The sequence below is a fragment of the Leptopilina heterotoma genome, unplaced genomic scaffold (genome assembly GCF_015476425.1).
Source record: "Leptopilina heterotoma isolate Lh14 unplaced genomic scaffold, ASM1547642v1 Lhet_81, whole genome shotgun sequence".
NCBI classification, from domain to species: domain Eukaryota; kingdom Metazoa; phylum Arthropoda; class Insecta; order Hymenoptera; family Figitidae; genus Leptopilina; species Leptopilina heterotoma.
Genome location: NW_025111185.1, coordinates 2,210,020 through 2,229,720, shown reverse-complemented (window position 1 = coordinate 2,229,720; position 19,701 = coordinate 2,210,020). Strand labels below are relative to the sequence as shown.

At 22.2% G+C, this 19,701-nt stretch overlaps 1 protein-coding gene and 1 long non-coding RNA gene across 4 annotated transcripts in view; one reads left to right on the top strand and one right to left on the bottom strand.

Annotated features, from left to right (window-relative positions):
• Positions 1-19,701, top strand: part of LOC122511236 — a 70,506-nt gene that overhangs the window by 28,707 nt on the left and 22,098 nt on the right. For both annotated transcript variants that reach the window (XM_043626369.1, XM_043626368.1), the window contains 3 exons: positions 3,168-3,355; positions 7,273-7,511; positions 7,907-8,182. In XM_043626369.1, coding sequence (XP_043482304.1) covers positions 3,168-3,355; positions 7,273-7,511; positions 7,907-8,182 — 703 coding nt within the window. The remainder of the gene's footprint in view (positions 1-3,167; positions 3,356-7,272; positions 7,512-7,906; positions 8,183-19,701) is intronic.
• Positions 3,374-19,701, bottom strand: part of LOC122511244 — a 29,840-nt gene continuing 13,512 nt past the window's right edge. The window contains exons 4-5 of one of the 2 annotated variants that reach the window (XR_006302498.1): positions 15,085-15,333; positions 3,374-3,621 (exon numbers count right to left, since the gene is read on the bottom strand). This is a non-coding gene — a long non-coding RNA (uncharacterized LOC122511244). Of the gene's footprint in view, positions 3,622-14,319; positions 14,424-15,084; positions 15,334-19,701 lie in introns of those variants that run through there. The other variant, XR_006302499.1, reaches the window with a different exon arrangement.

Sequence of the window (19,701 nt, the reverse complement as noted above, 5' to 3'; positions counted from 1 at the left end):
TTGCACAACAATATAGAGTAGGATGTTTCTTTAGGATTTCGCGATTTGCCATTTTCTCAATCTCCGCCCCCCTTGTTCTTTGGAAAAACAATATTAATACTTATTAGACATCTCATTCGTGAGTCATTTTCAATATTGATTACCCACTTTCTTGAAATGACTATGACTCTGAAATTACTATTTCATGAAACTATCATCGATTCTAACTGTATTATCAATTTCAACGGGGAGGTAGGAAAAAATCGAAGAGGTCGGTAGGAAGGAACATTTTTTTTTTCTTTTTCTAACTTTAGATTCTTGTATAGACGAGGTAATTATTATTGAAGACGTGTGGCTTTAATAGCAGATATTCTTGAACTTCCTGATTTTCTTGAGGAATAAACATCAAACGGATGGACCGCTCAAAGTGTTGGAGTAATTTTTTTTTATTTGTTTCAGCTGAATGTATAATGACAAATAATGCCGTTTCCTTTGCAATTATTAATCTTTTACATCGTGACATAATGGTAGTTTTAGTCGCGTGGGGCCAATCATTATTTTTCTTATGATGACAGCAAACAAGTGGTATAATTATTTTATAACAGGAACAATATAGATGGATTCGTGTGATTGTAAGAAGTGAGAAAAAAAATCGTCATAAAGAAATCACATTGACAATAGTTTTATATACTGTCACTTTCTTTTTATTATTTTACTTTTCTCCTTTTTTATTATTTCTAATTTCAAGAAGGAGATTATTTGTTAGTTGCATTAAAGAAGCAGGACTTGGATAATCATTATCGACTTTTTCGTCTTATTTTTAAAAAAATGCGACTTTTCTTCCACATATTACGACAAAATATCACTTTATTTTAATATTTTTTTTTTAATATCACTTATTTTGATTTTGACTTGATTTTCATAAAACAGAACTTTTGACATAAAAAGTGCAAAATAATCAATTATTAAAATGAATTTAAAAAATTTAGTTTTTAATATTTTTAAAAATTCATTTTTATGTTCGACTTTTTTTTACATTTACGTGGATTTCGACAATAAAAGAGTTGACACAAATCTGACAATTTTATCCAAAATAGTGAAAAGGAGTTAAATTTCTAGAAATTACACAAAAATTCAAGTTTATGCTTAACTTGGAAAATTCTATTAAAAAACTAAAACTGTCCTTAAAGTTCATTTTTTTCGCCCTAAAAGTGTAAAAAAAGAAAATCAAGATACACTTGCAATTTTTATAGAAAATTGAATTCTCGAAGAACTTTATAAAAATTATTTAAAATTTTAAATTAATAAATTCAAAAAAAAATTTGGATAAATTCTGGAAAATAATAGAATTTACCAAAAGTTATAAGTAGAAATTTTTAGAAACAATTAAATTTCAAAATTCTTAACAATACTGTTAAATTTTCAAATATAAAGTTCTTTTAAAAATTTGCGATTAATCGGAATTTCGTATAAAACATAAGTTAATTTAAAATTGTATTTTAATTTTCAAATGAACTTTCTTCTTTTTTAAATAATTCAATTTTCAAAGAACTTTCTGAAATTTTTTGAAAATAATTGATTTAGAGAAAAATTTTAGTTCAAATTTCTCGCAAATAAGTGAATATTGGAGAAGTAGCAATTTTTAGAAATAATTAAATTTCACAAGTTATTAAATTGAAATTTTTGAGGATTTGGATTTTGAATAATTTAAATTTCAAAATTTTTAGTTAAAACTTCTGGAAAATAATTAAAGAATACAAGAGTTATGTAGAAATTTTTAGAAATAATTTAATTTCAAATGTTTTTAAATTTTAATTTTTAAAAATTTCAATTTTAATGATTTTTATGAATTTTTTTTTTGTTTTTTTTTTAATTTTTCATTGTGAATTTAATTGAAAAATTTCCAATTAATTGAAATTTCGGGAAAATGAATTGAAAATATTTGAATTTTAGATGCATTTTAGATGAACTTTTCTTTAAATAATTGAATTCTCAAAGAATTCTCTCAAAATTATAAGAAATAATTGATTGGAGAAATTTTTTAGTTGAAAATTCTAAAAAATAATTGAATTTTAAAGAAGTTTAATAATAATTAATAATTTTAGTTTTGGAAATTATGAAAAGTACTTGAATTTCTGAAGATTTGAAAGTAAAATTAAAAAAAATTTTAATACTTGTGAAAAAAAATAATCATCAGTATTTATTTAACATATTTATTTAACAAAATTATTTAATTTTTGAATAATTGATTTTAGTACTTCTGAAAAAATTACAGTATTGAAAAATTTCATTAAAAATTTTTTGAATATGATTGAAGTCCCAAAAATAATTAATTGAAAAATTTTTAAACAATTAGAACGTTCTTGTGATTTTTTTTTTTTGAATAAATTTTACATTCTAAAGAATTATTTTTCAATTTCTAAAAATTTTCGTGGTTTTGTAGCAAAATTGTAAAAAATATGAAAAATTCTTTAAAAATAATTGAATTTTACAATAGTAAAATTTTCTATTTTTCTGATTTATTTTGCAAAGTTATTTTACAAAATAAATTTTACACTCTAAAGAATTGTTTTTCAATTTTTAAAAATTTTCCTGGTTTTGTAGCAAAATTGTAAAAAATATGAAAAATTCTTTAAAAATAATTGAATTTTACAACAGTAAAATTCAATTATTTTTAAAGAATTTTTTATATTTTTGGAAATTATTTGGAAATTATTTAAAATTGAATTTTACAATAGAAAAATTCAATTATTTTTAAAGCATTTTTCATATTTTTTACAATTTTGCTAAAAAACCACGAAAATTTTTAAAAATTGAAAAAAAATTCTTTAGAATGTAAAATTTATTTTGCAAAATCACTTTGCAAAATTACTTTGCAAAAAAATCAGGAAAATAGAAAATCAAGTTTTTTTTGTATTTTTGAAGAAAATAAACAATGTTTTAGACATTTTTTGTACTTTCGAATTGACAACAACGACTTTTTTGTGCTTTAAAGTCGATTTGAAAAATTCTTGACAAATTCCTTTTTCGTTTGATAGTTGTCAATTTTCTTAGAAAGAAAAATTCATGTGTAATTTAATTCGAGTGAAAAAAAGTATTTCGCAATGATACAATAATAATAATAATAATAATAATAAGTTATAATTGATTACAATGATAGTAATTAAAATTGTTTTTGATATTTACAGGTGAGCAGTAAAGGTCTGAAGATAATTCAGACTGTACATCATCCGGCAGCATCCTCGAGATCGGCTCTGAAACATTTGGTGCCAGGCCATGCAGTTTTGGCCACAGTTCAACGTGAAGATGTTGTGGCCGCAACTCTTCTTCTACCCAATCCAGCGTCCAATAATCCAGTTCACGTTCATGCTTACAGGTTCGATTTGAAAACTTACGAAATCAATTTTCATGTTTCGAATTCATTTTGAACAGTATAATTATCCTGAAACTTGATTCTGTAAAGTTGCTCCAATTAACAATCGTGACTCCCAGTTATTTCAAATCCAAATGTTTTCACATATATAAATCTTGAGAAATCCACTCGACATTCATTTTCCAATTAATTACTAATGAGAATTTCCTTACTGGTGAAAAAATTAAATGACGTTCTCCCTCCTTTCGAAACGTATACGATTTCCATTTCTGTAAAAGCCAAAAATTTATTAGTTATTTTTGTAATTACTTTGAAAGAGAATGTCAAGAATGAAAAAGTTAAAAAAATTTCATATATTTACAAATCTGGATGAAAAGTAAACGTTGGTGAAGTTCACAGCGTTTAAAAAATATTTAAATCGACGATTTAATGGAAAAAATATTTTTTCACTCAAATTTTTGGCTTAGAAACGTTTTGTAAAAATAATTCTTATTTTTTTATATTTAGATTGTTTGATAATTTTTATCAACAATTCGAAAAATAATTTGTAAACAAAAATTATTGTTTTCTGGGTAAAAAATTTTTTTTACTACAACTTTTGGCTAAAAAAGTTTTGTAAGAATAATTCTTCTTATATTTTGATATTAAGGTTGTTTGATAATTTTTATCAACAATTCGAAAAATAATTTGTAAACAAAAAATATTGTTTTCTGGGTAAAAATATTTTCTTCCTGCAATCGTTGGATCATAAACGTTGTGAACTTCACGCACATAGTAATTTTTGAGTTAAAAAAAAGTTGAGAAAAAATATTTAAAAAGGGAAAAAAAAATTAAAAAAGATATTTTTAATACCTACAAAAAAAAGTCTTCAAAAAAATTCTGTATTGAAGAAAAATAGTTCCCAATTATAAATTTTCATAGTACATTAAATAAACTAGAACTTGAATGATGTTAATTCAAGGATAGAATATGAGAAATTAGAATGAGGAATAATCTGTTGGAAAAAAAAGATTTCATTCAGTAATAAATTCACTTTGCAAATAATTAATGTTCACATAGAATGGTTTTGAATAAGGTTGACAGGAATCTTGTCAATTTGTGTGGGATTGTTTTGCATTTTTAATAAGTTTTGCATCCAACGTGTGTATAATTAAATGTATGAGGGTCATGTAGTTCATCGCCTCGATCTCACTAGTTGGCTTCATTAATTGATGACTTTCATAATTCTAAACAACAGTACTTCCTTGATTCACACGTGACCTATGCGGAAATTTCAGAAATTAATCCACCATGATATTAAATAATTCACGGATTTATTTTTTCTTAGAGTAAATAAATCAAAATTTAACTCTCAGTAATGTTCAATAATTATTGGTTTTTGAATAAGTCAATAATAAATCATAAATAAATAAATAAAAAATAAATAAGAAAAAAATACCAAATAGATAATAAATAAAAATAAGAAATAAGAAATAAATACTTAATAAATTTCGAATTAAATTAAAATAATTTTTCGAATATAATGAATCGAAATTTTCGATTTCGAAAACCTGAAACAGTTTTTAACTGTTCCAAATTTTTTTAAATTAAAATAATTAATTTTCCAAATGCTTATTATCTAAATTAAGTTGTACAGCAATTTCTGAAAGTTAATAATGTCATTAATTTCTCAATTGACGAGTTTTTATATTAATAGGAAATTAAAATTTCAATTTTAGATTGTGACTTCGACTTTTATAAGAAACAGAAACGTCAATAAAATTTTAATGCTTTGTTTTGAAAAGAAAAAAATATAATAGAAAGCGTATTTTAGGAAGAAATCGAAAATTTAGATTTCTCTCTGAATGAAGTCAAAGTCATTATTATAGTTAATAGGCAGTAAATATTAGTAATTTATAATGATGGAGATTGTTGCGACTCGAGTGACGGTCATTTTAGATTATCATATTTTGCAATGGTTTACTGTGCAGGAAAATTATGAGGGTGCACAAATCGTTTTTCATAAAAGGAGAATTTCCTGAACAATTTTATTTCACTCTGAATTATAATAATTAATTAATTATTGAAGTGAAAGATTGTTATTTCAAATGTGTATTTTTTATATGAATGAAAAATTTTTATTTTATTTTTTTAACGCAGGGTTTTTTCTCAATAATTATTTTCGATTTTTAAAAGATATGTTTCCTTATTTTGTTTTTGCTTTTTTGTTTCCTAATTTTTCATTTTGGTATTTTTTTCTTTTTAAATACTTTCAATTTCAATTTAACGAAATTCTAGTTTAATCTTTTGAAAATTAAATAATGAATTAATTTAAAAAATTAATTAAACAAAATTTTTTCGATTAATAACAATTTAATTTCAAAATTTTATTTATTTTTTAAGAAAAACTGGATTTTATTTACAATTTTTTACTTTATTTTATTTTATTTTCCGTAATTTTGAGTTAATATCTATGTTAATTTTTTTTATCAATTTTAAAAGATAAATTTTTTGTTTCAAAATGTTATAATTTTTGTAACTTTTATAATTTTTAATCTGAAATACTTTATTTCTTGGAGAAAGAATTTAATTTAAAATAATTGAATTATTTGGATGAATTTTAATAAAATATTTGAAAATAATTAAATTCTTTTCGATCAATTTAATTATAAGTGTATTAAAAATAATTCAATTCTTATAAAGAATTTTATTCAAATTTTTGAAAATAATTGAATTCTCTCCAAGTATTTCATTAAAAAATTTTTTAAAATTCTTTTCAAGAATTTTGTTAGAAATTTGTGGAAGTAATTGAAGTGTTTAGAAAAATTTTGTGTAAAATGTTTGAAAATAATTATTTTCTTTTTCAAGACTTTCATTTTGGAAAATTATTAAATTTTTTTAAGAAATTTAATTAAAATTGTATGAAAAATAACTGAATTCTTAAAAGAAATTATTTTAATATTTCTTGTAAATAATTGAATTCTTTCAATAACTTTTATCAAATTTATCTATTCAAAATAATTTAATTTCCCTAAAAAATTTTATTAAAATTTAAAAAAAAATTAATTTCTTTCGGGAAATTGTACAATAAAAATTGTATTTCAAATAATTGAATTCCAGCAAATAATTTTATAATTTATGAACATAATTTAATTTTTTCGAAAAATTTGATTAAAATTTATGAGAATATTTGCATTCTGGAGAAGAATTTTATTATTTATATGAAAATAATTCATTTTTAGCGAAGAATTTTAATAAAATTTTTGAAAATAATTAAATTCTTTAACAAAATTTAATAAAAATTGCATTGAAAATAATTGAATTGTTACAAAGAATTTTATCTAAATTTTTGAAAATATTTGAACTCTTTTCAAGAATAATATTGACATTTTAGAAAATAATTGAAATTCTGCGCAGAATTTCATAAAAATTTTTAAAAATTCCTGCGAAGAATTTCTTTTTTAAATAATTGAATTGTTTTGAAGAATTTTATTTAAATTTTTAAAAATAATTAAATTCTTTCGAGAAAAGTTACAATTATCATTGTATTGCATATAATTTTGTCATTTATGAACATAATTGAATTCTTTCGAAGATTTTTATTAAAATTTATAAAAATATTTGAATTCTTGAGAAGAATTTTATTAAGTTCTTCAACACTAATAAATAATAATAATTAATTAGTTAATTAGTTAAAAAGTAATTTTTTTTTAATTTTCGAGTCTGTATTTAATTAAAAATCGAAGTTAATATTTAAAATTAAAAAAATTGTAAATTAAATACGCATTTTGCGTTTTGAACGCAAAAAATGTGGTCACAAACATGTTGGTTAATTGGAGAAATTTTTTTTCTTCTTTCTACGTTTTAAAAAATCGAGAATAATAATTTACTAATATTTGCGAAAGGAAAAATATTTAACGTCCTTTTTCTCTAATTTTCAGATGTGATTCAGTGGAAACTGCAGAATTGCTAGGAGGGCAATTGAAGGCTCTGGCTTCACACTCAGATAATTTAGCGAGGATTGCATCAACTGAAAGTAGAATTCGCAGTAATCTAGGTAGCGATGGAAGGAGCACAAGGGAATCTGAGTCTTCGGAAGGCAGTGGCGAACTTCGAAATATTCCAGTTCAAGCAACATCTATTTACGAATCGCTCGCGGCCGAATTAAGAGCAAAATTAGGTAAACTCGCTTTAATGCGATAAGAAATAATAATTCGTCGATCATTTTTTTTAAGATACTCAAACACTTCTTTAACATCGTTCTTTTAACATCGTTTTTTTAACGTCGTTTTTTTAACATCTGCATTGTTATAATAATATTATTTGCATAATTAATCCACAGAAATAATGATCTGATGGCGAAATAATCTCTTTTCTGCCGCACAATATTACAAAATTCCAAGCACTCTAGAGAATGAATTTCTCTAGTTTCTGTAACTATAATGTGTAAAGTGTAATTCCGTAATGTAAAAGTGTGCCAATTGTAATTTAATATTGGCACACCTGCATGTTTTAAAATTCCTCTTTGACCCAGAGGATATCCTCTGACTCTTTTTTTTTTTGTTCTAAATGCAGGGAGAGGAAATTCGGCTGACAATACTGGTCCCATTCTTTTGCCACCTCGCGATTACGACACAGTTCACAGACAGCGTGGTAATCTTCTAGGAATTGAGTTCAGGCGATGTCTAAACCAAAACATCGTAGGAGGTAACACTGTCATTGAAAGAGGTGGGACGAGAAGTGCCGCGAGCAGTGGAATTGGCTCTGATAGCGCAGCGACACCTCCACCTTATCAATCTCATCATCCTCTAGGACCAAGGCCATCAAGACCGTCCAGGGATTCATCTTCCGGTGAGTTTTCTTCTTCTTCTTCTTCTTCTTCGTCTTATTCTTTTTTTTTCCTTTTTGCCTTAACATTGACATTCCTTGATTGTTATCTAACCAGCGTTGTTCTTTGTCCTTGAAAAAAAATTATATGGAAATTCTTTTATAATTTTATAATTAATACAGGAGAATTTTAATCAAGGATTTTTTTTCTTTGGAATTTAGAAATTTGACTTGATGACTAACTTTGATATTTAATATTAATTTTTTCGTATTTTAGTTGTGGTTGGAGTTGAATATTATTTCACTCAGGCCTCGGACTTTTTAGACTTTTTTTCGACTATTTTCAGAAAAGGCAACTTTTTCCGGATTATTTTCAAAAAATTGAACTTTTTCGATTTTCTTCCTAACATTGCAACAAAATATCACTTTTCTCTTATGAAATATGCAAATTACTGGAATTTTTACAGTGGGAAAAATAATCATAATCGAAGATTGCAAAATTAATTGATTAATAATTAACTAAAAAGTAATTATTACGTTTTTCAAAAAAAAATTCCTAATAATATACTTTTTTTAAGACCATTTTCATTTTTAATTTATTAAAAATTTTTAAGAAATTCAATTATTTGTAAAATTGTTAATTAAAACTTTTTTAAATTTAATTTTCTAAAATTCTAATGAAATGCTTTGAAAAATCAATTATTTTCAACAAAATTGTACAAAATTTTAATTATTTAAAAATTTTTTAATTATGTATTTCGAAAGTATAATTACATTAAAAAAATTATTTGATTGAAATAACTAATTACTTGTTTATTATAAAATAAATATTTACTTGAATCAAATAATTTTTATTTAAGTCAATTAAATTTTATTTAAACTGATAATTTCAGTATTTAAATCAAATACAATTCATTTAATTAATTTAAATAAAAATTCTTTGATTCAAAAAAATATTTGCTTAGGTAATAATAAACAATTGGTTATTTAAATTATATAAATTTTATCCTCAGTGTAATTAAGCTTTCGAAATTTACAATTAAAAAGTTATTAAATACCTTACCTAAAATTTTGTAAAATTGTATTGAAAATCATTTTTTTAAAAGTATTTTATTAAAAATTTTTGAAAATCAAATCTTGTACAATTTTAATTGTAAATTTTTTAAATAAATTGATTCTTCAAAAACTTGATTATTTTTTAATAAAATTCAACAATTCTTTTAAAAAGCTAATTTTAAGAATTTCTCAAATATAATTTTTTCAAAAATCAATTATTTTTAATATTTTTGATTAAATATTTCAATTATTTTCAATATTTTCAATTGCATATTTACTTAATTTAAATATTTACAAAAACCGTTATTTAAAATTTTTTTAATTCTAAATTTTGAGAATTATTTTTTAAATTTTAGATAAAACTATTATTTTTAAAAAATTTTAATTAATATTCTTCAAAAAAAAAATTATTACTAGGATATTAAATTGTGCAAAATTTAAGAAAGAGAATAATTTTCAAAAAATAACATTACATTACATTCTGATATTATATTTTCAATAATTCAGCTTTCTTTCCAACAAAAATTATAAACTGTTACTGTTACAATTTAAAAATTAGCAAAAAGTCGAGGAAATAAAAAATGAAATTTTTGTTACAAAACTGAATAAACGATTCTTTGATTTGTTTTTTAATTTTTAATGAGTGATTATTTTTTTAGATTTTCCAAGGATTAAAGTCTTAAAGTCGATCTGAGGCCTGTTAGCTGCGAAAATATTTTTTTTCTGCAATAATCATACTTTGAAATCGAAAACTAAATATCGTTTGTTTGACATAATTGGGTCACATCTTGTTATATATAAAACGAACAATTCACAGTAAATATAAAGTAAATAAATCTAAAGAAAATTAGAAATCGCTTCGATTTTCGAGAAAGTCTTTAATCATCCTGATTCTATCATTCGCTGCGTGATACACAGTAAATAGATGTAATGATCATTCGACTTGACACAGTAAACAACTGTACCGTTCATCATTTTTATTTCAAGTTTCCGCCACTTTAATCCTCATCTGTAGATTTCAATTCGTTTTTCACTAAATTTTGGATTGAATGTCAATTTCTTAATTTTTCTCTTTTTTCCAACTGGTAATAGAAAATCTCCTGTTTCTTCTTCTTCTCCTGCTTTAAATAGCATTGAAAATTATTTTCCCACAAATTGAAATTCTCCAATTTCCCAAAGCGATTAATTTATAATTTATTCGATTCATTTCTCTTGTTTAATTTATCTGATTAGTTTGATTTATTTGTCGGATTCGATTTCAATGTAAACGGGAATTTTGTAACGCAGGCAATATGTGTAATATAGAGAGAGAGAGAGAGAGAGAGAGAGAGAGAGAGAGAGAGAGAGAGAGAGAGAGAGAGAGAGAGAGAGAGAGAGAGAGAGAGAGAGAGAGAGAGAGAGAGAGAGAGAGAGAGAGAAAAAAAAATTATTACCTTTTTAGAAAGGAATAAGGTAGTTTTTTAAAGAGTTCCGTAATTTCGAAATTCCTTATGACATTTGACATTTTAGGATGAGACAGAGACACTCTGTATGCTCATAGAATTACATGAACGATCGGCGAATGTGTTAAGATATAAATTTTTTGACGACCACTTTATTGCAGTCGACATTCTTCTTCACTTGTCCTTAACATACCTGCAGCATTCGTAACGGGATGTTAAAACGTTTTATTTAAACAACACACTCTAGAATAAAGTTATATCTCATCAAAATCTGCAATTTTCCCACCGGGGTGCGCGCAATGTTTACAAGCCATTTCTGGTTCACGAATATTCATTAGAGAAAAAGATGAAAAAAAAGAATCGAATACATAAGCGTCGTGTATATTTTCGAAAATAATTTAACCGGTTTTCCAGATAAAATCAAAAAGGTAGCAAAAAGGCATCGAGAAATTGTTCATTGAACTCAATGAAGATTAATCATCTTTTGATCGTTTAAAATCCTGCCTTTCGGAATTTTATCAGACTTTTTTTCTGTAATTTATTTCTGAAAAAGAATGAATGCAAAATTTTTCAATTTTAATTAATATTTATTTTAATTTATTTATTTACTCGTATTTTCATTAATTTTTTTATTTATTTTTTTCATTTGCTCGTATATTTTTTTACTTATTTTATTTTAAAATATTTTTTATCATTCTTTTCTGAACTGATTTAGAAATAAATGTTAATTTAAAAATGTTTTTATTAGATTTTTTGGCCGATTAATTACAAGTTGCAAAATAAATATGATCCTATAAAGTTCTAAACGTTCAAATAAATGAAATTTATTTATTTTTTCTTCAAATAAAATTTGTATTAGAATAATTTTGCGTTAAAAAATTGTACAGTAAAAAATTATATTAATTATAAAGTTTCTAAATGTAAAATGTAAGTTTTTATTTTCTATTGCAATCAAAATGAAAATATTTTGAACATTTTCACAAAGCAAAAATAAATTAAAATTTTACCGATAATCATCGAATATTCGACTGATTTAAAACATTTTTGAATTTTCTTGACAGAGATTATTTGCAGAAAATAAATTTGGAATATTCGAATTTGTAAAATTTTACGAGTCTCACACTATGAAAATTTCGGTTTCGAAACTTCGAAGTTCCGAAACTTGAAAATTCGCTTTACTTTGGTTAAGCGAATTCCGAAGTTTCATAGTATGAATGAAATGAAGGAGAGAAAAAAAAGCGTGAAAATAATTCGGAGAATTTACGCCAACGGTCAGAAAGAACAAATTTGGGCACTTTCTACCTGCGAAACAGGTGCACACACGTGACGCATTCATAGCGAAGACGTGCTCCGTTAACCTACTTCCGGAGAATTTATAATAATGTATACCGCGAAAAAAAAACGAATCAGCGAACATGCTCGATTTTTATCTTTGAATCTTTGCCTCACGAAGAGACATTAATTTCATTTTTTTTTTTTTGCATTCATTCTCTGTTAACATTTTTATTCGCTTGTTCATATAATTAACTGTTAAAACGAATTCAATTCCAAAGACGGGACATTTTTTTACTAAATTTTTATTTTATACGTATCTTTTTTTTATTTTAGAATTAATTCAGAATTTACAGACTACTGTGTGTCGTCTTCACTGTCGTTTATCATTATTTACTGTCTTTACTGTCATTTTTTCGTTTTTTAAATTTTGGCAAATTTAATTTTTAGTCAATTTTTTTATTCTACTTATAATTTTAATTTTGATTTTAATTTAAATTTTAAAGTTAATTATAATTTTAATTTTGATTTTGATATTAAATTTAATTTTAAATTTAATTTTGGATTTTGAATTTAAATTTAATTTTTTTTTAAATTTAATTTAAATTTTCACCTATTTTGTAAATTTTTCAAATATTCCCGTTCCAAAGTTAGTTTCGAAAAAATATTTAATTAGGTACTTAGTATTTCAATAAATCAAAATTCTAAATTATTAAAATTTTCGTCGGTTAAAATTTGAATTGACTCTGAATTTAAATCGTCGAAATTTTTAAATTCTCAATTCTATAATAATTCATCTTATTTTTAGCCAAACCCAAATTTACTTGATTTGAATTTCAATTTTTTCAATTTTTTTTTGAAACTTCAATTTGGGAATTTATTTATTTACTTGTATTTTAGAAACAATTTAACATTGATAAATTATTTTTTTTATTTTCATAAACATGAACGAAGAAAAAAAATTAATTTTAAAATTAATGTATTGAAAATCATTAAATTCCTGCTGATCTATTTGTTAAAAAGTTTGAAAACAATTAAATTTTTTTAGAGAATTTTATCAAAATTTTTGAAAGTCATTGAATTCTTTCGAGAAATTTTATTAAAATTTTATTGAAAATAATTTATTTCTAGCAAAGAATTTTATTATTCATGAAAATTATCGAATTCTTAAAAAAAATGTTAATATAAAATTTTTAAAAATAATTTAATTGTTTGAAGAATTTATTTGAATTTTTGGGAAAAATTGAGTTTTTAGAATAATTTTTGTTCAAAATTTTTAGAATAGCGGATGAATGTTATAAAGAATTTTTTTTAAGTTTTTAGAATAATCGCGTTTATTAATAATTGTAATTAATAATTTTATTATTAAATTTTATTAACATTATTGATAGAAAATTAAATTTTTTAAAACAATTTTACTAGAGTTTTCGAAAAAAATTAAATTTTTTTTGAAGAATTTCTTCAAATTTCTTGAAAATAATGTAGATTTTTAAATAATTTTAAGCAAAAATTTTGAAAATAATTGAAATTTACAAAGAATTTTATCAAAACTTTTGAGAATAATTGAATTTTTTAGAAAAATTTTATTACAATTGTAATTAATTTTAAAAATAATTGAACCAGATGGAGAAATTTTATTAAAATTGTATTAAAAATAATTGAATTCCTGTGTAGAATTTTATTATTTATAAAAATAATTCAATTCTTTCGAAGAATTGTACAATTTATAAAAATAATTGAATTGCTTCCAAGAATATATTGAAATTGTAGGAAATAATTGAATTCTTTTAAAAAATGTTATTAAAAATTTGAAAAAATAATTGAATTCCTACGATGAATTAATATTATTTATATCAAAATAATCGACTTTTTCCAATGTATGTTATTATTTATGAGAATAATTGAATTCTTGCGAAAAATGTTATTAAAATTTTTGAAAACAATATGCAAGAATAATTAATTAGGAACTTTGGATTTTTAAAATTTTGAATATAAAATTATTCAAAAATTGATGTTTGTGTTTGAAAATATAAAATGATAATAAAATTTGAATTTGAAAAATGAATAAAAAAAAAATAAATTTGTGAATATAACAAAGAAATAATTTTATTCTATTTATAATAATAATAATAAATAAATAAATGATGATATTTAAGATCACGATTTACTCTTCTTTCCAAAAAAATCAAAACTTCTATTAAACGAATTTTTATATTTATTCTTAATTTTTGTTTACAAGCAATTTTAATAATAGAAATGTAAATTTAGTTCATCGATGAATTTTAATTTTAATTGCTCTAAATTCTTGAACCATTTATGAGAATTCAATAATTTATCTCGCAAATTTCAGTCCTATCAGTAAACTTTAATTTTTTAATTTGTAATTATTCAAAAAAATAATATTAAAAAAGTTGTGCCTTTTTGTCATCTATTTTTGAAAAATAATTCATCTCTTTGTGAGTAGAAAAAGTACCGTGAACTCCGTTAATTCCTTTCTGAAATGAAAAAATAACGAAATAAATTTGATATACGTAAAAATGAAAATTCAAGATTTTTATTAAATAAAATTAAAGATTTAAATTTATATTAAATAAGATTTAATTAAAATTTTAGAATTAAAATGCTGGAATTAAAATTGAAATTTAGAATTAATAAAACGAAAAGTCTGAAATTAAAATTTTTTTGAAAAAGACCGGAGGGCAAAATTTTGAAATTCATATACACGCGTCGTCGTCGTCGCTTTTATCAGATTTTTCGCAGATGTAAAACTTGACAATATTTTGCATTCTCGTTTATCGCGTACGCTTTAAAAATTTCACTGGCCCGAGGCGAGAGACATGAAAAAATATGGGAATTAGTTGGCCTTTTTTTCGACTATCAAGATACTCAATAATTACATTGTAAACTGTTGAGTACATAAAGGTCTCTGGTTCGAGATTGCTTCTTGAGAAGTGAAAGTGAAATTTCTTCTTTATACAGATGTTTATAAGTTCAATATATAGACGGTTCTAATATCGTATAAATTTTAAGAAGCAATATAAAGCATGTTCCACGATAGGATATCACTCTCTTGTGTGTATGAGTGTGTGAGAGAGAGAGAAGGGAAAAAGAAAAAGAGAGAAAGAGAGAGAAAAAAAAGGAAAATATATACGTCACCTTGAGCGAGAACGATGCACCGTGAAAAGAGCCGCAAGTTGCAAGTAAAGGTTTGCTTTATGTGTACATATGTTAGTACATAAATCGCGAACCAACTTCTATCCCGTTTCCTCGCCCCATAGTTGGAGAGTTGTAGAAAATCAAACGTTGATCACTGATCCTTCACTGACGTTTGATGATAGACATTTTGCCAGTTCGATGATTGCGGATAATAAGGTACGATTCCTTTGGTAATCATTAGCAGGAAGTCTGAAAGTGGAGGAAAAAAAAATTATTAAATAAGTTGCAAGGTCTTGGTTGAGGTCAATATTGCGAATTTAATTCGATTTGAACTTGTTTTCACTCGGGAGTATAGTTTTACTATATTATTCTATTAAAATTATACTATCTAAATCAAATTTTACTAAACAAAAGCAATATTTTTGTATTTCTAGCTTTCAGTTAGTAAAAATTTTTCCCTCTCAGAATTTTATAGTTTTCGAATTTTTTCTGATCTAAATTGTTTTCTTCAATTTTATTTGACACTATTTTTTTCTACTTTTCAGTAAAATTCGCAAAGAAAAAAATTTTTTCTTTGCGAATTTGACTATTATTGAACTTTTCTGATTTTTTTTAAACTTTTAAAGTGAAAAGAAAATTTAAGGTTTTCAATAGGTATTTTTAAAAATAAGTTTTGATAAATATTTAAAACAAAATTATTTTATTACAACAAGAAAACCAATTTCGTTAATTTAAAGAAATCATTTGCTTTGACTAGTTTCTTCGATTAAAAATTAGTTTTTCTTTGATTCAGAGAAAATTTCTTTGAAAAAAATTATCTTTGATTCAAAAACAATTTATTTGTTTGTCAAAGAAATTTTTCTTTTGAAATCAAATTATTTCTTTGACACTAATGATAAATTAATATAATTTTCTGGTTTCATTTTGTTTTCTTCAATTTTATTTGACAATATTTTTTTTAATAATTCTTCTCGTCTCATTAGTTTAGTAATTATTTGACTAATTATTAAAAAATGAAAATACAGAGAAAACATTCTATACGGAAATGTAATTAAAAGTTATTAAATTATGTGATTTCACTGATAAATTTAAAAATGAAATAATTTAAAATGAATAGAAACAATTTTGGATAATTGTACTGATAAAAATTTAAACAATTGGTCATTTTATACTCAAATAAATAGCAATTTTTTGATAATTAATGATTATGTTTGTCAATTAAAGTTTTTTTGTTCTAAATACTTCTGTATTTTGAAATAAATGATTCAAAAACATTTTTTCGGTTAAAATGAAAATCATTTGGTACAAAATTTGATTAAAAAAAAATTGTGCCAAAAATTTAATGAATTTAAGCAAATTTTTTATTTTAATCATACATTTCAATTTAACAATTTTTAACAATTCTTAACAAAAATTTAATAACATTTTTCTCGGAAATTCTATTGTTTTAAATAAATTTTCTAAAATTCTTTATAAGAATTCCATTTTTTTAAATGTAATTTGAATTGAATTCCTCGATAGAATTTGATTATTTTAGAAATTTTTAATAAAATTCTGAGCAATATTTATATTATTTTTTTAAGAATGTAAAATTTTTCGGAAGAATTTAATTATTTAAAAAATAAATTATTGTTCGCAGAAATTCAATTATTTGTAAAAATTTTGATCAACTCTTTATTAGAATTCAATTTGTTTTATTATAATATGAATAAAATTTCTCGAAATAATTTAAGTATTTTTAAAGAATTTAATTGAAAAATTTACAAAAATTTAATTATTTTCATAAATGATAGAATTTAATTTTTTTCTTAATTCGTTATAAAATTTTTCAAAAGAATTCAATAATTTTCTAAAATTTTAATGAATCCTTCGAAACAATTCAATTATTTTTATGAATAGTAAAACTCTTTGCAGGAATTAAATTATTTTCAAAACAATTTTAATTAAATTCCTCAAAAGAATTCAATTTATAAAAAAATTTAAAATATATTTCTAATAAATTCAATTAATTTTTAAAATCTTATAAATCTTTTAAAACAATTCTATTATTTTTATAAATAGAAAAATTGTTCGCAAGAATTAAATTATTTTTATAATTAGTAAAATTCTTTACAGGAATTCAATTATTTTTAAAACAATTTTAATTGAATTCCTCGGCAGAATTCAAATATTTTCAAATATTTCCATAATATTCAATTATTTCCTAAAATTTCAATAAATTCTTCGAAGCAATTCAACTATTTTTATAAATACTAAAATTCTTTCCAGAAATTAAATTATTTTTAATCCAATTTAAATAAAATTACACGAAAGAATTTAATTATTTTCAAAAATTTCCATAAAATTCCATTTCAACAAAAAATTTAAATTCTCTAAAAATAATTCAATTATTCTCAAAATATTTTCAAAAATTCTATATGAAAATTAAATTACTTTCAATGCAATTTTTAAATATATTCGTCAAAAAATTGAAATAATTCAATTATTTTCAAATATAATAAAATTCTTCTGATTAATACAATTATTTTTAATATGCTTAATTTTAATAAAATTCTATACAGAAATTCAATTATTTTCGGAATAACTTTAATTGAATTTCTCGAAATAATTTAATTATTTTCAAATATTTCTATAAAATTCTTCAAAACAATTCAATTATTTCCAAAAATTTAAATAAATTCTTCGATCATTTCAATTATTTTTATAAATAGTAAAATTCTTTGCAGAAATTCAATTCTTTTCAAAACAATTTTAATAGAATTCCTCAAAAGAATTTAATTATCTTCAAATATTTACATAAAATTCATTTATTTCCTAAAATTTTAATAAATTCTTCAGAACCATTCAATTATTTTTATAAATAGTAAAATTCTTCGCAAAAATTAAATTATTTTTATAAATGACGGGTTCCACGTCAAGTGACCCAGGTCAAAAATTTACATGGAATATTTGAAAAATTTGTAGTTTCTGTAAAACAAAACGAAAATACGTTTTCTATTTTGGGTTTTGCTGCTGTTTTTCAACACTTTCTAATAGTGTGAACAAATGTAGAGAAAAAAAATTGTTTGACCTTGAAAAATTAAATTAAAAAATAAAATTTCATTTTTTTATCAAATGGGCAGTTTTTATTTTTTTTTAAAAAATTTTATCATAAAGGTGAGGTTTTTTCCTAAAAAAAATGTATAGGTCAAAACGTGGGACAAGAACTTTTAACTGGTCAAATTAAGCATTTACTTCTGCCGTGCACCGTCCCACAGTGGAATTTTTTTTACAATTTTAACTTTATTAAAGTCTGTGGTTTTTCATTCTGTCCGTTCGCAGTATGAAGTTAGTTGTTAGTTATCATTTGCGAATTATTATCATGATTTTTTTGTTTGTTTATATTTTTCGTGATGTTTTGACATTTCCGATGTTATGTTATGCGGTAGTGCGGGTGTTTTTAAAAAACGTTAAATTGTGACAAGAATTATTGTGTTTGAAAAATCGTGGAAAAATATCTGGTATCAGGCGAGAGGTTACCGTTTTCAGTGGAAAAAAAACTGTAGATTGGTAAATTCTAATTATTAATTAAAATTTTCTTCTTAATTAAATCATTTATATTATTTCATTTTATTTTGTTAAATAAAAATCTCAAAATAACTAAAAAACAAATTTTATTCGTATATCTTATTATTATTATTATTATTTTTTTTTATTTATAATTATAATTGATAATTTTTATTGTATTTTGATTTATTATTATTATTGAAAATTTTATGCATTTTTAAAATCTAAAAAAACTGAAATATCGAATTGTCAATAAAAGTTGTATTATTTTTAATTTTCAACGATTATTAATTTTAATTAAAAAATTCAATTTTCCTGAATCAATAAAAAATATCGTTCTAAATTTTATTACATTGGTCGTTTTCGTAAATTACTATTCAATAATATTAATTATTCAAAATAATTAATTTTTTAATATTTAATTTTTCAAAAATTTAATTAATCTTCAATTATTAACTTATACAGTGCAGGATCTAGAGTCTAAATTTTTTGGGAAGAGCGATCCCTTTAGTGTGTGCTTTTTTTGATTGCTATTATGAGTGATAATAGCTCCTGGTTCTTTTATGTTTAAAAAATTGTTCGAAATAATTAATTTTTCAAAAATGAAAAAAAAAATTCAATTGTTTCAAATTTTAATTAATTTTAAAAAAATGATTTTACACAAAAAATTTATTTATTTTTAAAAATAATTGCAATTCAAAATCTATTTGAATTTAGTATTTTAATAAATTACTTTTTTTATTATGTTAAAAATAAATTGTTTTTTTAAATATTTTATTAATTTTTTACAATATTTGAATTTTAAATAATTCAAAAGTCAATTATTAATTATTCAAAAATAAATCAAACAATTTTAATTAATTCAAAAATAAATTATTCTGTTTTTAATAAAAATTTAATTATTTTGAAATCATTGAAAAATGTAATTGTTCAAAATAATAATTAATTATTCAAATATCAAAAATACAATTAATTCAAAATTAAATTATTTCATTTTAAATAAAAAATTGAAATTAATTTATTGGCACTTACGTAAAAAATAAACGTATTTCTGTGTGTGTTTGTGTGTAG